This window comes from Cyprinus carpio, chromosome A9, assembly GCF_018340385.1.
Source record: "Cyprinus carpio isolate SPL01 chromosome A9, ASM1834038v1, whole genome shotgun sequence".
Taxonomy (NCBI): Eukaryota; Metazoa; Chordata; class Actinopteri; order Cypriniformes; family Cyprinidae; genus Cyprinus; species Cyprinus carpio.
The window spans coordinates 13,002,334-13,020,187 of NC_056580.1; the positions used below are offsets into that span (position 1 = coordinate 13,002,334).

Sequence of the window (17,854 nt, forward strand, 5' to 3'; positions counted from 1 at the left end):
TGTACAAATGTTGATGATTCAAATGTGAATGTAAAATGTGTTAACTTTTTAATGACTTTTTTTGCAGTAAGAATTTTATCTGATTTGCACAGACTATAGAGTGTGTGTTTATGCAGGGTTTTCCACCTCCACTTCATTTTTTGCACACTTTTCACTGGTGAAATAAAACATTTAAGGCACAAATTACATAATTGTTGTCTGCTTTCACTCTGCAGTCCTCATGTACTCTAAGTTGAGTACAGAACAGACATGGAGTGATAAAAATGCAGAAAAATCTCTTGAAACACATCTTATCCAATCTGGACTGAAAGTGAAAGTGATGTGACGTGTAGCCAAGTATGGTGACCCATACTCAGAATTTGTGCTCTGCATTTAACCCATCCAAGTGCACACACACCCAGAGCAGTGGGCAGCCATATTACTGCAGCACCCAGGGTGCCTTGCTTAAGGGTCTCATCTCAGTCATGGTATTGAGGGTGGAAGAGAACTGTACATTCACTCCCCCCACCTACAATCCCTGCCGGATTAAGACTCAAACCCACAACCTTCAGGTTACAAGTCCAACGCTCTATCCATTAGGCCACAACTGCCACAAAAAGACTGTTGTATAAAATTAGAATAGGCCTATTATTTTTGACAGATGTTGTAGAAATTGATTTGTAAATAAATATTTTCTTTATTTAAAATTAATTTAATTCAGTCAACCGTATCAGATGGTTGCTATGTTATCATTACGATTTTGCATTATTATATTCAGTATACACTGATCAGCCACAATATTAAAGCCACTGACAGCTGAAATTAATAACACTATATCATTAGAATGGCACCTGTCAAGGGGTGGGATATATGAAGCAGCAAGAGAGCAGTCAGTTCTTGAATCTCATGCGTTTGAAAGCTGGAAAAAGTGACTTTGGCAAGGGCCAAATAGTGATTGTTAGAGAACAAGTTCAGAGCATCTCCAACAGCAAGTGTTGTGGTTTGTTCCCGTTATGCAATAATTAGTACCTGTGCAAGGAAGGAAAACCGGTGAACCGGCTTCATGGTCATGGTGCCCATATCTCATGTGGAGACAGTGTCATGCTCTGGGTAATGTCCTGCTGGGAAACCTTGGGTCCTGGCATTCATGTGGATGTTACTTTGCAACATACCACCTACCTTAAGATTGTTGCAGACCACGTACAACCCTTCATGGCAATGGTGTTTCCTAATTGCAGTGAGCTCTTTCAGCAGGATAATGCACCTTGCCACAATGCAAAAATTGTTCAGGAATGGTTTGAGGAAAATGACAGTGGACAATTGTTCAACATGTTGTCCTGGCCTCCAAATTCCCCAGCTCTCAAACTGATTCAACATCTTAAGGATGTGCTGGACAAACAAATTCAGTCCATGGAGGCCCCACCTCCCAACTTGACTTAAAGGGTCTGCTGCTAATGTCTTGCTGCCAGATAATGTTCACGGTACATGTTCAGAGGTCATATGGAGTCCATGCCTCTACACGTCAGACCTGTTTTTGCAGCACAAGGGGGACCTACACAGTATTGGGCAGTTGATTTTAATGTTGAGGCTGATTAGTGTATAAAGGTTTGTATGGCTTTGGGTTTGTATATTAGTAATGAAGAATCTATCCATATAGACCTAACTCTCTTACTTTCCAACTATCCTTCTCTTACACCAAAATATACCTAAAGACAAATATATCTCAAAATAAACCTTTGACAATTATTATGTATTATGTAATCAAATGTGCAGTCTAATAAAATCTAAAGTCAAAGGCTACTAAATCTTTTTTTTAATGATTTGTCAACATCCCCATTTATTCCACAAGTTTAATGACCCTGAGTACTAAACCTTTTCTTGTTTATATAAAATAATTGATTTACATTCTTTAGTGTTCTTCTGTCCTTCTGCCCTTCCCAGGTGAATACCACTGCCTGGGTGGTGCTTGGTGTTCTGAAGAACAGGGTGTTGGCCTCAGGCGCTGCAGCCATGCATTTTGGCACTTGGTTGTGTCTCAATGTGTACCTCCCTGGAGACAGAATTACCTTGCAGCCAGAAAGCGTGTGTCTGAGGGAAGCAGAACATAATAATAATAATACATTTTATTTATGATAAACATAGGGGACATGATTGGTCTTCCACCAACAACTGCTGGAGGTTTTTGGGTAGGTTGTTCTGAGCAGGAAGCTGATTCTACTTGAATCCATCTCCTACAATTCCCTCCAGCTGTTTTTCTTCTTCTCTTTGCTCTTCCAGTTTGTCCATTGTTCTTACTGGGCTTGAGTGACAGTTTTAGCATGCCTTGCTGCCTCTTCCTAATGTCGGACTTCCAATCAGTTTTCACTGCTCTGAAGGTGTAGCCTTGTTTCACCAGGAACTGCCCTCACACAGACCCAAACCTCCTCTTCCCTATTGAACATGGCCCACAATGTTGGCATGCTGGATTGCTGATTTTGCCTGTTGTTTAGCTTCATTCTGAGTCCATTTCCGTCCTGATGTTAGATGTGATCCTGTAGTCTGCATTGATCTGTCTCGGGACCCTAAGAGGGTCATTTCTAAACCTGCTTTGATGCATTTGAACTCCTCTACCAAACTTAAGATGGGCAGTTTGAGATTGCAGTGCCCATATAGAGCAATGCTACTTAGGCATTTTGGAACACCTTACCATTTCTTCACACAGGAGCTTATCATTCTCCCCATCATCTCCTCTTTTGTGAGAGGAATGTCAACTGTGTTTAGAAGCCAAATCCGTCTTGGCAGCAAGCCAAACTGTAGGCATCAAATCTTTAGCTTTCCAGGGAGCATGGACTTATCAGTGATCCCAAGACCCCTGCTTACATCATGCTTCAGCTGCTGGATTTATTCACTGTCCTTGAGGCTTGCATCCTACCATTTTTTGAGTCTTTCGATTGGCCTTTCCAGCATTGCTGGTATGAGGTCATTGTTAATGAAGAAACTTTGAACAGACAGCTTTCCTTTGAGAATAGAGATGCTTACTTACTTTACTTGGATGGACTGATCTTCATCCTGGCCCATTCAGTGTTTTGGGGGGGTTACTTAACAGGTATCTGGTACATGGTACTGTTGTGGTTAGGGTTATCTTGTCTTCCATATTGGCCCTTATTGGTGTTAAATGGACTCCAGACTTCAGTCGCTTGCTGTCAACCACCCACTTAGACCCCCTAATAACAACCTCCATCTCCATGGTAAATGTTAGTGGGGAATGTGCTATCATGTCCATCTCTAGATGCTGCCATGTGGTGGTGAAATCTGGTGTAGAAAAAGTAGAACCACAGGCTTTTACCTTTGTTTGTGATGCACTCTGGTATTCTGAAGAAATCAAAAGCAGCCCAGAGGATGATATGGGGAAAAGAAACAAATGCATTGGCCAGATCAAAGAAAATTACTTGGAGATCTTTCTTCTCCCTGTTGGCTATCTGAATCTGGTGCCAGATCATGCTAGTGTGTCCCAGACATCCAGATAAACCTGAAATTCCTTCAGATTACACACAGCTCATAACTGTGTTCCCCTAATGTTTTTCAATGCAGTTCCATTAACACAGTATGGCTTGGTTTGTATTGTTATAATTCAGCTAAAAGGTCATACTGTGACATAGCAATCTTCTGTTTGTCATGTCTTCATTTGATACGACTCTGCAGCTCAGAGTGCCCTAAACTTCAATTTTGGAATGCAGTGATATGTGAGACTTTCTTTGCAGGAGCTTGTGCATACATTCTCCAGCCTTCACGTGTATATGAATGGAAGTCAATAGGAACTAAAAGTTAGAGTGTTTTGTAGTGAGTCAAAGTGTAGTGTGACCGTCTTATGCTTGGTAAAATTCAGCGACAAAAGTGAGAGGATCCAAATGCAGATGAGCTTTATTAAAGGAATTAACAGGAACCAGAATGACAGAAACCATGAACAGGAGAGAACCAAACATATAACAGCCAAAAAAATGAACAAAATTAGACAAAGAAATAAATACACGTTAACAAGGGTAACAAGGGGGATGTGCTAATGAATTGCTATAGTAACTAATGATGGTAACTATAGTAACAAACAAGGCAGGTAGGCAAACAGGGACATTGAAAACAGGGGGAGAGGGTGGCACCAACACATGACTAAGCTCTGGGTTTTGAGTGGGCTCTGGAGCAGATTCATGGGTTGGAGCGGGCTCTGGAATGGACTTATGGACTAGAGCAGGCTCTGAGGCAGACGCTGCCACCTCTGGAGGAGCTGGAACGGATGCCAACGCCTCAGAAGGAGCTGCCGAGCTTTGTGCAACCCACAAACACAAGATGGCAACCGCCATCAAGGGCAGTGAAGCTCTGTTTTGGATCATTGTTCTTATGGAAGATCCAACCATGACCCATTATAAGATTTATAACAGAGGCAGTCAGGTTTTAGATTTTTATCTGTTGGTATTTGATAAAATCCATAATGCCATGTATTTGAACAAGATGTCCAGGACCTCCATCAGAAAAATAGGCCCACACCATTAAAAATCTAGCAGTATATTTAACCATGGACATGGGGTACTTTTTATCCCTTTTTGCACCAAACCCATCTGGTGGTTTTGCTGCTAAAAAGCTAATTTTTTAGTTTCACCTGACCATAGAAGCTAGTCCCATTTGAAGTTCCAGTCATGTTTGACACCTGAACATGCTGGAGTTTGTTTTTGGATGAGCAAGGAGGATTTTTCTTGTCAATACTTTAGCTATTTTCTTACAGCCAATTTCTAGTTTTTGAAGCTCAACAATCTTGTTCTGCACATCAGAACTATATTCTTTGGTTTTACTTCATTTTGATGGATGATTAAGGGAATTTGGCCTTTAATTGTGTTCCTCATATTTATAATCCTGTGGAACAGGAAGTCATGGATTTACAATTTCATACTCCTAGTCACCCTGGTGTGCTATCAAATTTGAATGGGAATATACTTTATGATTTTTTAATCATAAGAATTTCTAGGGGCAGTGTGCATTGGAGAAAAACATTATTTTATAATATAAGTTTCCCCCACTTTTAATTGTTTTACTTCAATGAAAGGTTAACATTTTATGATTTTTTTTTAATCAAAGATCCAAAAGATTTATTTATTTAGAAGTATGAAAATTTATTATGCAGATTTAATCACAGCCATATCACTCTTGCCCACTAAAGCTAAGCAGGGTTGAGCCTGGTCAGTACCTGGATGGGAGACCTCCTGGGAAAACTAGGTTGCTGTTGGAAGCGTTGTTAGTGAGACCAGCAGGGGGTGCTCACCCTGTGGTCTGCGTGGGTTCTAATGCCCCAGTATAGTGACGGGGACACTATATGGTAAAAAGCACCATCCTTCAGATGAGACGTTTAACCGAGGTCCTGACTGTCTGTGGTGATTAAAAATCCCATGGCACTTCTCGTAAAAGAGTAGGGGTGAAACCCCGGTCAAAAACTCCTGCCCAAATTCCCTCCACTGGCCTTTGTCAATCATGGCCTTCTAATAATCCCCATTCACTGAATTGGCTCTATCGTTCTCTCTCCTCTCCAACTGTAGCTGGTGTGTGGTGAGCGCACTGGCACTATTGTGCTGTGGCTGCCATAAAATCATCCAAGTGGATGCTGCACACGGGTGGCAGTTGAGGAGAGACCCCCTCAAAAGTGCTTGTAAAGTGCTTTGGGTGTACAGAAATACACAATAACAGCGCTCAAAAAATGGCTCACTCATTCATTTATTTTCACAGCCCCCTTTGACCATATTTTCAAAGGGTGGCAATATTAGTGGAGGGCACTGTATATATATATATATATATATATATATATATATATATATATATATATATATAAACAGTAAAAAGTGTCCAGAATTAATTTAGACAAATTTTATTAAAACATTGGAACATTAGTAACAGGAATCCATGATACGCCTCATGCTCATGAATCTCATGCCACCCATATTGCTGAAGCTCCTGTACTCTCCAGGCCTGAAGTACCACATCCTGCCTCTGTAGTGGGGCTGCTCATACATGAGCCAGTGGCCGTCCATCACATGGCAGGACTGGCAGTGAGGCATGCGGTAACGGTCCATGATACTGTCACAGTCATCCATCATCTCATACATCTGACCCATGAAGTTCTCCTTCTCGTAGATCCTCATTCTGTAGGATCCCCTGTACTGTAATGGAAGAAAAGTCAGTTATATTTAGGTTTAACAGGCTGAACTTCTGAGATCAAATATAAATATGCTCAAATGTTTTCTCTTTCTCATAGACTATTAAAGTTATGATAACATTTGCAAATACATCCAAATGTTTGTGGAACTCACCATAGGGATCATACGGCAGGACCTGATGCATTCACTCATTCCAAACATAGACATGTAATCAGCATAGTCTCCCCTCCTAAAGAAATACTGATTTCCCATGTAGTTGGGACGGTCATACATCATCCAGCATCCGCTCTCCACTCTGCAAGAGTGACAGTGGCTCATGTAGGAGGAGAAATCAGCACAGTCGCTCGTGCACTCATATGAGCGACCCTGGAAGTTCCTGTCCTCATAGAAGATGACCTGAAAAGTCAAAGTTATTATTTCATTCATTTAAACTTTTAAATAAGGAAAATTAATTGCATTTATTACTTCTTTGTAATTTTATAAGATAACTTTACATAATTTCATTTTATCTACAATTTTTTTTTTTTTTTTTTCAGTTTGTGACTTTGGATTGCATAACTTACTTTGCCCATGGTCACAGTTGTTCTAGTTGCTCCTCAGGACTGAGTGGTTGTGCCAGCTTCACTGTCACAGTCTGTTTGAAGTGCTCACTTTTATACCAAAGAATATGCACCCTGCATTGTGAGTAAGCTCCTGACCCAGCAAAAATAGATGGAGGCCCTAATGCAAAGTGAGATCTACAGAGATATTTGTCAGCATGAGTTGTACAGTTGTGAGTGAGCCAAACAATTTAATTTTTAGATGTGAAATGATAGAGAATTCACTTAAATTACTTAGTATTAAAAACATTGCTTATTTACAAAACATTGTCCAGTAGTATGGCAACTAATACAGTACACAATGACCATGAGTTCATTTTTTGCCTGTCTGGATTTTTTAATTTTGTAGCCAAGTTTGGACACCCAAAAGAAGCTGGTAATAGCAAAGTTGTTCTGTCATATTTCTAATACAATCAATTATATTATGATACAGTACATTTTATGTAAAGGATAATAAACATATTGTTACAGTGTTTAAAAATGTTGGTCTTTCATTTTTTCACATTATTGCCAAACAAAATCTGAGTGAATTGCACAAAAAACAAAAAATGAGTGAATTGCACAAAAATTAACAAATTTAACAACACTAAATAAGTAAATTGCACAAAAATTAATGAATGTAACAAGACGAAATAAGTAAATTAAAAACATTGTCAACAAATACAAATAGCGAGCAGTAAGTTGCAAATTTTTTTCCACTTATGGTGTAGTGTTCAGGTTGAAAATTAGCTGGTTTGATCAACCCAAGTACTAAGCCTTGAGCTATCACCATTGTGTGGTTGAGCAAGACATCTGATCCCAGTTCACTCCAGTGGGTCTCTCCATTAAATGTATAGTACTGTACTATCTCTGAAAAAAGTTTGTATGTCCATGATGTGTGCCAATAACTGTTGCATACTGAGTACTTTGACAAACAGTTCCCTACAAGTGCTGTCACTGTGTGAAGAAGCAGGCATCTGGGCGTGCCCTAGTACTAATAATCATTAATAATATTTATTCTTTGTCTTAATTTATAGTTATTAGTATATACACTGATTAGCTGCAGCATTAAAACCACATGCCTAATATCGCGTAGACTCTCTTGTCCTGCCAAAACTGCTCTGATGCATTGAGGCATGGTGTCCATATGACCTCTGAACATGTCCTTTGGTATCTGGAACCAAGACATGAGCAACAAATCCTTTATGTCCTGCAAGTTGGGAGGTGGGGCCTCCATAGATCAGATTTGTTGGTCCTGTACATCCTATACTGTAGATGCTCAAATGGATTGAGAGCTGGGGAATTTAGAGGGCAAGGCAACACCTTGAACACTTTGTCATGTTCCTCAAACTGTTCCTGAGCAAGTGTACATTGTCTGCAACAATCTTTAGGTACAGTACATGTCAATGTACTGTAACATCCACATGAATGCCAGAACCCAAGTTTTCATCATGGGCACTCTGACCAGTCTGCGGCTACGCAGCCCCTCATTCTGCAATGCACTGTGTCTTCTGACACCGTTCTATCATGGACAGCATTAAGTTTTTTAACAAATTGGTCTACAATACTGTAGCTCCTCTGTGTGATTGGACCAGATGCGCTAGCCTCCGCTCCCCACCTGCATCAATGAGTCTTTGGCGCCCATGACTCTAACGCTGTTCACTGGTTGTCCTCCATTGCAGAACTGTACATAGATATTTTTGTCACCTCTCTCATAATTATTTATAAAAAAGAGTTACAAACTGTTTAACATGTTTTAATTACTCTAATTAACACTATACATTAGGCTGTTATACTATTTAAATGAAATCAATATCAACAAAATTCATCTTACCATCAAAACTATAGTTACAACTGCATAAACAATGATTGGAGTTTAATATTGTAATTATAACAAAATGAACACAGAAATATGAAACGTTGGGAAAAATGAGGAAAATGATACTATTATGTATGCACATGTAAAGTCTTAAAAAGTGAATTATAGAATCATTTATTCAACCATTTTTTCAAACCGGCTGATTCATTCATAAACACAGCAAGTGACCATTGTCTTTTTGAATGGGTCATTGAATCATTGACTCCCCTAATTCATTGAAAAACGCTGAATCATTCAAGAACATAACAGAACACCATTCCGTGTTGCTGTATGACCCACTATTTTCAATGACAAAATAGAGCAAAAACAGTCAAAATTGACAGTTGTGAGTTAAATTTGTCAATTAACATAATTCACTATAAATGAGTATAACATTTGCAATTGTGCTAATATTCGAAGAAATTGCACTCTTGGTTATATTATATTGCTTAAATAACTTGTGTTATAAACACAATAAACAAGAACTCATACAGGGCAATTTGCACCTTGAATTTTGGGGGCATTTTAATTAATTGTAGTGACATTTTGACCTTGTACAATGCTATTTTATTTCAATGCCAGACTAGCTTGCTTGTTGTAATAAGGGATGTAGGGGACTGATTTTGGGGTCTTGCAGAATTGTTAAGAATAAGGTGTCGGGCACATGCTTAACACAGTTATGTAGAATTTTTATCTAGAAGTCTAAACTGTATTCTAATGAAGTGTGTTGTAATATATTTGTTACAGGGGAAGTTAGATTGTCTTACATTTATCTCTTTTACACCCTCATGCAGTAAAGAATATGTATAAGTGTATGTCATGATGTATTGTCATACAGTAGCTTAAAGTTGGGGACCTTATGTTTGGAATTGGCTAGGGGTAGGGAGGTTTGGGGACCTTTTCCTTGGTTTAGGCCATTGCCCCTCAAAATGTCTGTACATTGACGTGTTGCTTAGTCCTGTATAATTACACTACTAAAAAAATTGTCATTTTTTTCAAACAAAAAAAAAGGAAACACTTAAATTACGCATTGGAACTTGATGAACGAAATACTCATGTTGAAAATCTTTACTTATATACATTGTGTAATTTGTTGGGAACAAAATAAATGAGAATGGCCAATAGAAGCCAAAATCATCAACCCATTGAGGGCTGGATTCAAAAAAACATATGAATTACAGGCTGAATTTCATCGTGGCAACTCATAAAAATGGAAGTCAGTGGTGTGTATGGACCCCACATGCTGGTATGCACACCTGACAATATCTAGGCATGCTCTTGATGAGATGACAGATTGTGTCTTAGCGGTCTGGGATCTCCTCCCAGACCTGGATCAAGGCATCAATTAGCTCCCAGACAGTCTGTGGTGCATTTTTAGCGGCTACAGATGCTCCGATACATAACATCCCGGAGGTTCTCAATTGGACTTAGGTCTGGGGAAAGCTTAACATTCTCCATGAAATCTTCAGACACTTTCACATCTGTCCCATTTTCAGTGCTCTCAACTGTGAGGTGAACAGGGCGCCAATGGTGGACCTGCCAATTCTGGGGTTCTCTGGCAAATGGCAATCCAGCTGCATGGTGCTGGGTTGTGAGCACAGGTCCAATCCAATCCAATCCGCTTTATTTATATAGCACAATTTAAATAACACAGGGTTTCCAAAGTGCTGTACACCACAACAATAAAAGACACAATAGGATAAAAAGATAAACACAATAAAATAAAAGTAATAGAATAAGATAAAACAACATGAAATTATTGAAATAAAATAAAATCAAATAAATAAATAAAATGCACTGCACACACAACACATTTAAATCACATTAATCACGATTACCTGGTGTTAAAAGCCAGAGTAAAGAGATGGGTTTTAAGCAGAGATTTAAAATGAAACAGTGAGGAGACCTGTCTGATGTGTAATGGCAATGCATTCCATAGTTTTGGAGCTGCAACAGCAAAAGCTCTTTCTCCTCTGAGTTTTAGCCTAGTTCTAGGCACTGTCAGGAGCAGCTGGTCAGCTGACCTGAGAGAGAGCAGCTGGGAATGTAGGGGTGCAGCAACTCGGCGAGATACGGTGGGGCAAGGCCATTCAAGGCTTTAAAAGCAAATAAGAGTAGTTTAAATTGAATCCTAAAATGCACAGGCAGCCAGTGAAGTGAAGCTAAAATAGCTAAAAATAGGTGAAATGTGCTCATACTTTCTTGTGCCAGTTAAAAGACAAGCAGCAGCATTTTGAACCAGTTGCAGACGGGCAATGGAGGACCCCATTAACCCCCAAATAAAGTGCATTGCAGTAATCCAGCCGAGTGGTCACAAAGGCGTGAATTACTGTCTCAAAGTGCTGTTTCTGAAGGACTGGTTTAATTTTTGCCAGCTGCCTTAACTGGAAAAAGCTGGACTTCACTACGGCGTTAATCTGGTTGTCAAATTTAAGGTCAGTGTCCACCTTTACCCCTAGATTAGTAATAATTTGCTTGTGAAACTGTGCTAAGGAACCCAGATCAACCAACGGGGTCACAGAAGTGCCACTACCACTAAAGACCATGACTTTCTGTCTTTTTTTTTCATTAAAATTAAAAAAATTAAGAGACATCCAGGCCTTAATGTCATGTAAACACGCTAGCAATGGCTTAACACAGTAGGAGTCTGACTTTGTAAGAGGGACATAGATCTGACTGTCATCTGCATAGCAATGAAAATAAATACCATGCTTCCTGAGAATTGAACCAAGTGGGAGTAGATAGAGGGAAAATAAGAGAGGGCCAAGCACAGAGCCCTGTGGCACCCCATGTGACAAGGGAGCAGTCGAGGAAACAGAGTCAGCAAGGCCAACACAGAAAGTTCGCTGGGACAAGTAGGACCTAAACCATTCTAACGCTGTACCACTGATGCCCACCCTCTGCTCCAAACGAGTAATCAGTATTTCATGATCTACTGTATCAAAAGCAGCAGTCAAATCTAAAAGTACAAGGACAACACAGTGACCCAAGTCAGTAGCTAAAAATATGTCTTTAAAGACTCTTAAAAGTGCTGATTCGGTGCTATGTAATGTTTTAAAACCGGATTGGAAAATCTCAATAATATTATGTTCATTTATAAAGTCCATGAGCTGGGAATAGACAATCTTTTCCAAAATTTTAGAAAGGAAAGGCAATTTGGAAATAGGCCTAAAATTAGCCAAAACAGTAGGATCAAAACCAACTCAAAACAACAACGACTACAGACTGCTATTAATAACTGTAGTAAATGATGGTCCAATAGTGACCAACAATCTCCTGCACAAAGGGCAGAGTCACAGGCTCAAAAGTGTCTAGAACAGCAGAGCACCTCTTTCAAGAAAAGTGTCTAGAACAGCAGAGCAGGGGACAAACACTGGGATCGAAACAGGGATGACCTCTGGCAGAAAATACTTTATCAATAAAGAGGAGAAAGTTTTCAACACACAGCCACCAATTGCAACAGTCTGGTGCATTCAGAGCAGAATTAATAACCTTAAACAAAACACAAGGCTTGCAGGAGTTCAACAGGACAGTATCAGAAAAATATTTTCTTTTCTGAGCCTCTATTCTCACAGTGGATTGGTAACGGCACCAGCGATCCCTCAATATTTGAAAAGACACTTGTAATTTGTCCTTTTTCCACTTTCTCTCAGCTCTTCGACACTGCTGTCTGGAAGCACGGGTGGATTCATTCAGCCAGGGCTCAGACTTAGTTTTTGTCCGTCTGATTTTTAATGGAGCCGCTATGTCAATGGCAGTTTGACAGGTGTCGAGAAACCAAGAGTTCAAAGCCTCAGTATCATTATACACACTTTCAGGCATGATGCAGTTTTGACTGAAAGCAGTCGAGAAGTAAGCAGCAGTGGAGGGGTTAATAACTCGGCAAGTGCGAGCGGCAGCACGAGGTTTAACTGTTTGACAGCAAACAGTAGCTTCAAACAGTACCGGCATGTGATCAGAGAAAAAAGCATCACAGATCTCCAGATTAAAAACAGGCAAACCATAGGATAAAACAAGATCAAGTGTGTGACCACGTTCATGTGTCGGCCCAGTTACAGATTGGACAAGATTAAAAGAGTCAATGATATTTAGAAAGTCTCTCGCTAATGGATTCTCAGGGCAGCATACATGAATATTACAATCACCAACAATAAGGACCCGGTCATATTTAGGCATAATATCCGCCAAAAACACAGAGAAGTCCGTTAAAAAGTCTTTGTTAAATTTGGGAGGCCGATAAACCACCGCACACAACACCGTGTGCAACTGACCCAGCTCAAACAGACTCAGTTCAAAGCTGGTGGGGGATGACAGCGATATCTGCTTGCATTTAAAGTCACTCTTAAAAACAGTCGCAATTCCTCCTCCTCGGCCAGATGTCCGGGGAGAATTAAAATAGCAACACCCGTCAGGTAAAAGTTCCGTAAAGACACTGAACTCACCAGCACTCAGCCAAGTCTCGGAGATAAAGAGAAAATCCAGTTCCCGTGATATAAAGAAATCCTTAAGGATAAATGTTTTATTCAAAAGTGACCTGGCGTTAACCAGGGCAAATCTAGCCGGAGCCGGCGGGTCAGGACGAACAGCCCACAATCAATCAAGACAAAAACGCAACAGAAACCACACAGGATTCAACAGGGCCCAGAGCCAGGCCACATCGGAACCCGCCACCGTAACCAGACAGGAGGCAACAGGGTCCAGAGAACGTTGAGCGACACACAGGCGAGGACCAGATCCATATCCACCTCGATCGGGACGTACAAACACCGCCCTCAGCCTCACGAGACAACCGCTATGCTTCCCCCGGCGTCGGTATCTTTTTCGTCGAGACGGTAGAGCAGGAGTGCGGTGGAGGTATGATGGAATATCCGAAAGGAAGGGAGGCTCAGTCCCCCCACCGTAATAATCCAATTTGTGCAGATTTCCAGCCGTTATTCTCAGATCTAGCAGCGTTTCATACAGCGACAGAGTGTTGACATTCACCTGTATTCACCTGGCAGAGTGCTGTATTCACCTGGCCTGATGTATATCATTCTGCCTAGCAGGTGTCACTAGGGGACACATTGGGTCCTCATGCCATCCTCATGGAGTGATTTTGGTCAGAAACGTGCATACCAGAAACCTGCTGAATCTGCTAGCCTGCTAAATACTGGTTCTGCTGCTGGGCTGTTGGCCTTCTACAGCCCTGTCCAGCTGCACCATCCTGGAGAAGCTGGATAACTGTGCAACCTGATTGGGCTGCATTGTAGTGACAAAGACCCTAACAAAACACAAAACTAGAGACAAATCAGTCAGACGGGATAAGGAGAGAGCCAGTACCAGGCGTTTTCTCTGGGCCAAGGCTCATTTAAAATGGACTGTGGCAAAGTGGAAAACTGTTCTGTTGTCAGATGAGTCAAAATTTGAAGTTGTTTTTGGAAAACTGGGATGCCATGTCATCCGGACTAAAGAGGACAAGGACAACCCAAGTTGTTATCAGCGCTCAGTTCAGAAGCCTAAATCTGAAAGGTATACCCGTTGCATGAGTGCGTGTGGCATGGGCAACTTACACATCTGGAAAGGCACCATCAATGCTGAAAGGTATACCCAAGTTCTAGAACAACATATGCTCCCATCCAGACATCATCTCTCCAGACCAAGACCTTGCATTTTCCAACATGACAATGCCAGACCACATACTGCATCAATTACAACATCATGGCTGCGTAGAAGAAGGATCCAGGTACTGAAATGGCCAGCCTGCAGTCCAGATCTTTTACCCATTGAAAACATTTGGCGCATCACAAAGAGTAAGATGCGACAAAGACCTAAGACAGTTGAGCAATAGGAGCCTGTATTAGACAAGAATGGGACAACATTCCTATTCCTAAACTTGAGCAACTTGTCTCCTCAGTCCCCAGACGTTTGCAGACTGTTATAAAAAGAAGAGGGGATGCCACACAGTGTTAAATATGGCCTTGTCCCAATTTTTTTGATATGTGTTGATGCCATGAAATTTAAAATCAACTTATTTTTCCCTTAAAATTATACATTTTCTCAGTTTAAACATTTGATATGTCATCTATGTTGTATTCTGAATAAAATATTGAAATTTGAAACTTCCACATCATTGCATTCTGTTTTTATTCACAATTTGTACAGTGTCCCAACTTTTTTTGGAATCTGGTTTGTAAATGTTCCTTTATGCTGCAAGGAAAAAAAATGTCATTATTTAGTAATTTAATCACATTTACTAAAAAAAATTAAAAACTAAAAAAAACAAAAAAAAAAACAACAACAACACTGTCTACAATTACCATAGGGATCATTCTGCAAGATCTGATACAGTCACTTATGCTTGCACCCATGATCCGCTGGTTATCAGGATATTCTCCTCTTCTTACCAGCATTTGGTGACCCATGAAGTTGGAGCGCTCATAGACCATAAAGCAGCCACTTTCCACCCTACACAAGCAGCAGCAGCTCAGGTATGGGGTCACCTCAGGGCAGTCACCACTGGTCTCATAGTTACGACCGTGGAAGTTTCTGTCCTCATAGAATATTATCTGGAACACATAGCAACAAAAAGCCATGCTTACAATGGATATGCTATTCTTTGTTCTTTTCTTTGCTTGTTAATCCATTTGAAAGTGCAATGTCCTTGTATTCCTCCATTAACAGCTGACACTGTAAAATCAATGTAGATCTTATTTCAGATGTGATTTGGTCTAAGTAGTGATCCCATTCAAATCCATCAATAAGATTTGTCTTCTACAACATAGTTATCTCCTACCTTTCCCTTGATTTTGCATTTGTTTCTATAGTGCTAGTGTTCTACTGTGTTGTTTTTATACTCAACTTGATTCATAAAAATATATAACACATAGTTTGAACTTCTTACTCAGCAATTCTATTTCCTTTCTAAACTAGTCTACAAGTAGTAACCAGAACGTTTTGCTCCTATACCCTGTGCCAACTGTGGTTTTTCTTGGTTGTAGGGAAGGTGGAGGAGGACAGATGATCCACTGTCATTTACTGTACATCTGAAACATAGAAGAGACATATATATTTCAGTAATAAAATATGTTTTCTAAGTGTTTTTTTCCTCCTGCCTAAAACTGATATTGTCAAGCATATCAGCCTTAAATGGTTAGTTCACCCAAAAATGAAAATTAGGCTGCGTTTTACTCACCCCCCAGGCATCCTAGGTCTATATGACTTTCTTCTTTCAGACAAATCCAGTCGGAGTTATATTAAAAATTGTCTTTGATCTTTCAAGCTCTATCGTTGCAGTCAGCAGGTGTTGCAATGCTTCAGTCCAAAAGACGTGAAATAAAAAGCGCCCTTCCAAAAAAAAGTGTCTCACACAGCTCACTTTATTCTATCTTCCGCTCACTGTTGCAAGCTAAGCAGTTCCGGGGGAATTTATGTATGGAGGTCAGCTTTGCGTATGCGCCGCTCAGAAGTGATGCATGCAGAAACGCAGCGGAGAGATCAAAACAAAATAACGGTCACTAATTAGAAGTTCAAAACAAGGATTTGTAAAGAAGAATGTCTGAGGATTTCGAAATAAGCCAATAGGAGACTGGTTTTCCTTTGCTAAAGTAAGGAAACTTTGCTTCTTTTCATCCTGTAAATAAATGTGTTATTCACGAAACTCACCGGCGCATGCGCAACGCTGACCTCAAATATTGTTTTAAATGCATGCAGACAAGAAAATAATCAATGCCTTTTTTGCCCATGTCTATTTTTTATGTTATATTTTGGGGGCTTTTTACCTTTATTGGACTGGACAGTAGGAAGAGAGGAACAGGACCGGGGAAGGACAACTCGGGTCGGCTGAGGCAGATGCCTGAGTGCTTCCCACAAGGCCATTGCTCTGATGTCCACAAGCATTTTGGTAATACAACACAATCAGTATGGCTGTAATATTACAGCATGAACATTCAGCTGTCTGCATGACGTCTAACTAGAATTATTAAAATATAAGTCTTTAGAATTATGTTAGTATGTATAATAGTTGATTGAGTCTACAGTATTCACAGCAGACACTGATCTGCTTCTTCTTTTGGACATTAATGTTATAAACTTAACTGATGATATAAAACTGATATGTTTATTTTCCATTGGTTTGCATACTTTTGGTACAATGACACTAATGGTGGAACTCAAAGTGGTGAAAACAGCCAAGACAACAAAATAAATGCATGAGATATTTATTGTTTATGCTTGTATTATCATTTATGTTTTCAGACCGTGAATTTAACACAAGTCCATGATTCTTCTAACAGAGCTGAATCTGGTATTGCTGTATCCCATATCCCTGAAGCTCCTGTACTCTCCAGGTCTGAAGTATATCATCCTGCCTCTGTAGTGGGGCTGCTCATACATGAGCCAGTGGCCGTCCATCACATGGCAGGACTGGCAGTCGGACATGCGATAACGGTCCATGAAGGATTCACAGTCATCTGTCAGCTCATACATCTGACCTCCGAAGTTCTCCCTCTCATAGATCCTCATTCTGTAGGGTCCCCTGTACTGTAAGATGAAATGTATTGATTCAGTCTGATTGAATACATTTCTGATTCAATACAGTGTGTTTCAAATGGGCCGATTCATTTAACTATTATTATTACTAATATTAAAATGATAACTATTATCATTATTGTTTTTGATGCTGTTGTTGTTACCTGAGGAACCATGCGACAGGACCTGATGCCATCACTCATTCCCATGCGCATGCAATCAGCATACTCGCCCCTCCTCATAAAAAACTGGTTTCCCATGTAGTTAGGACGGTCATAGACCACAAAGCAGCCGCTCTCCACTCTGCATGAGTGGCAGCGGCTGAGGTAGGTAGACATATCAGAGCAGTCACTGCTGCACTCATAGGAGCGACCCTGGAAGTTCCTGTCCTCGTAGAAAATGATCTACCAAGAAAAATAAAATGTGAATATTAAAATATAAGTTGTCTCTCTGTAAACAGTCTTCTTTAATGGTTTACAGTAAGTAACCAGTGTTTTTGGCTTGAATTACGCTCCAGGTATGTGTATTATAGCTTGTTTATAATATATTTACCTAAAACATATATACTGTTTCCACATAAAAAATATATATATATATATATATATATATATATATATATGTCTTTGCATTTAATAAATTTATAGACGATTTTGCTATTTTTGGCAGCTCTTCTCCACTGGATTAAGGCCACCCAATACATACCTTGCCCATGTTTGCTAGTCTTCGTGGGATTCTGTCCAGTTGCTGTCTGTCTGACTGCT

General features: G+C 40.1%; 2 protein-coding genes across 2 annotated transcripts; both read right to left on the reverse strand.

Moving 5' to 3' along the window:
* Positions 1 to 5,691: 5,691 nt before the first annotated feature.
* Positions 5,692 to 6,777, reverse strand: LOC109061056 (gamma-crystallin M2-like). Its single transcript, XM_042763573.1, has 3 exons — positions 6,716 to 6,777; positions 6,306 to 6,548; positions 5,692 to 6,155 (listed from the first exon to the last, which is right to left on the reverse strand). The coding sequence occupies exons 1-3, from the start codon at positions 6,722 to 6,724 to the stop codon at positions 5,883 to 5,885; spliced, it is 525 nt and encodes a 174-aa protein (XP_042619507.1). The 5' UTR covers positions 6,725 to 6,777; the 3' UTR covers positions 5,692 to 5,882.
* A 9,990-nt stretch (positions 6,778 to 16,767) lies between these two features.
* On the reverse strand, positions 16,768 to 17,854 carry LOC109049456 (gamma-crystallin M3-like). Its single transcript, XM_042763583.1, has 3 exons — positions 17,796 to 17,854; positions 17,258 to 17,497; positions 16,768 to 17,105 (listed from the first exon to the last, which is right to left on the reverse strand). The coding sequence occupies exons 1-3, from the start codon at positions 17,802 to 17,804 to the stop codon at positions 16,830 to 16,832; spliced, it is 525 nt and encodes a 174-aa protein (XP_042619517.1). The 5' UTR covers positions 17,805 to 17,854; the 3' UTR covers positions 16,768 to 16,829.

What these genes read in the sequence shown, in the direction of transcription:
- LOC109049456 (XM_042763583.1), bottom strand. An exon ending in CCTGTCGCATGGTTCCTCAG is followed by an intron (nt 17,106 to 17,257) that starts GTAACAACAACA and finishes TTCATCTTACAG; the next exon opens with TACAGGGGACCCTACAGAAT.
- LOC109061056 (XM_042763573.1), bottom strand. An exon ending in CCTGCCGTATGATCCCTATG is followed by an intron (nt 6,156 to 6,305) that starts GTGAGTTCCACA and finishes CTTCCATTACAG; the next exon opens with TACAGGGGATCCTACAGAAT.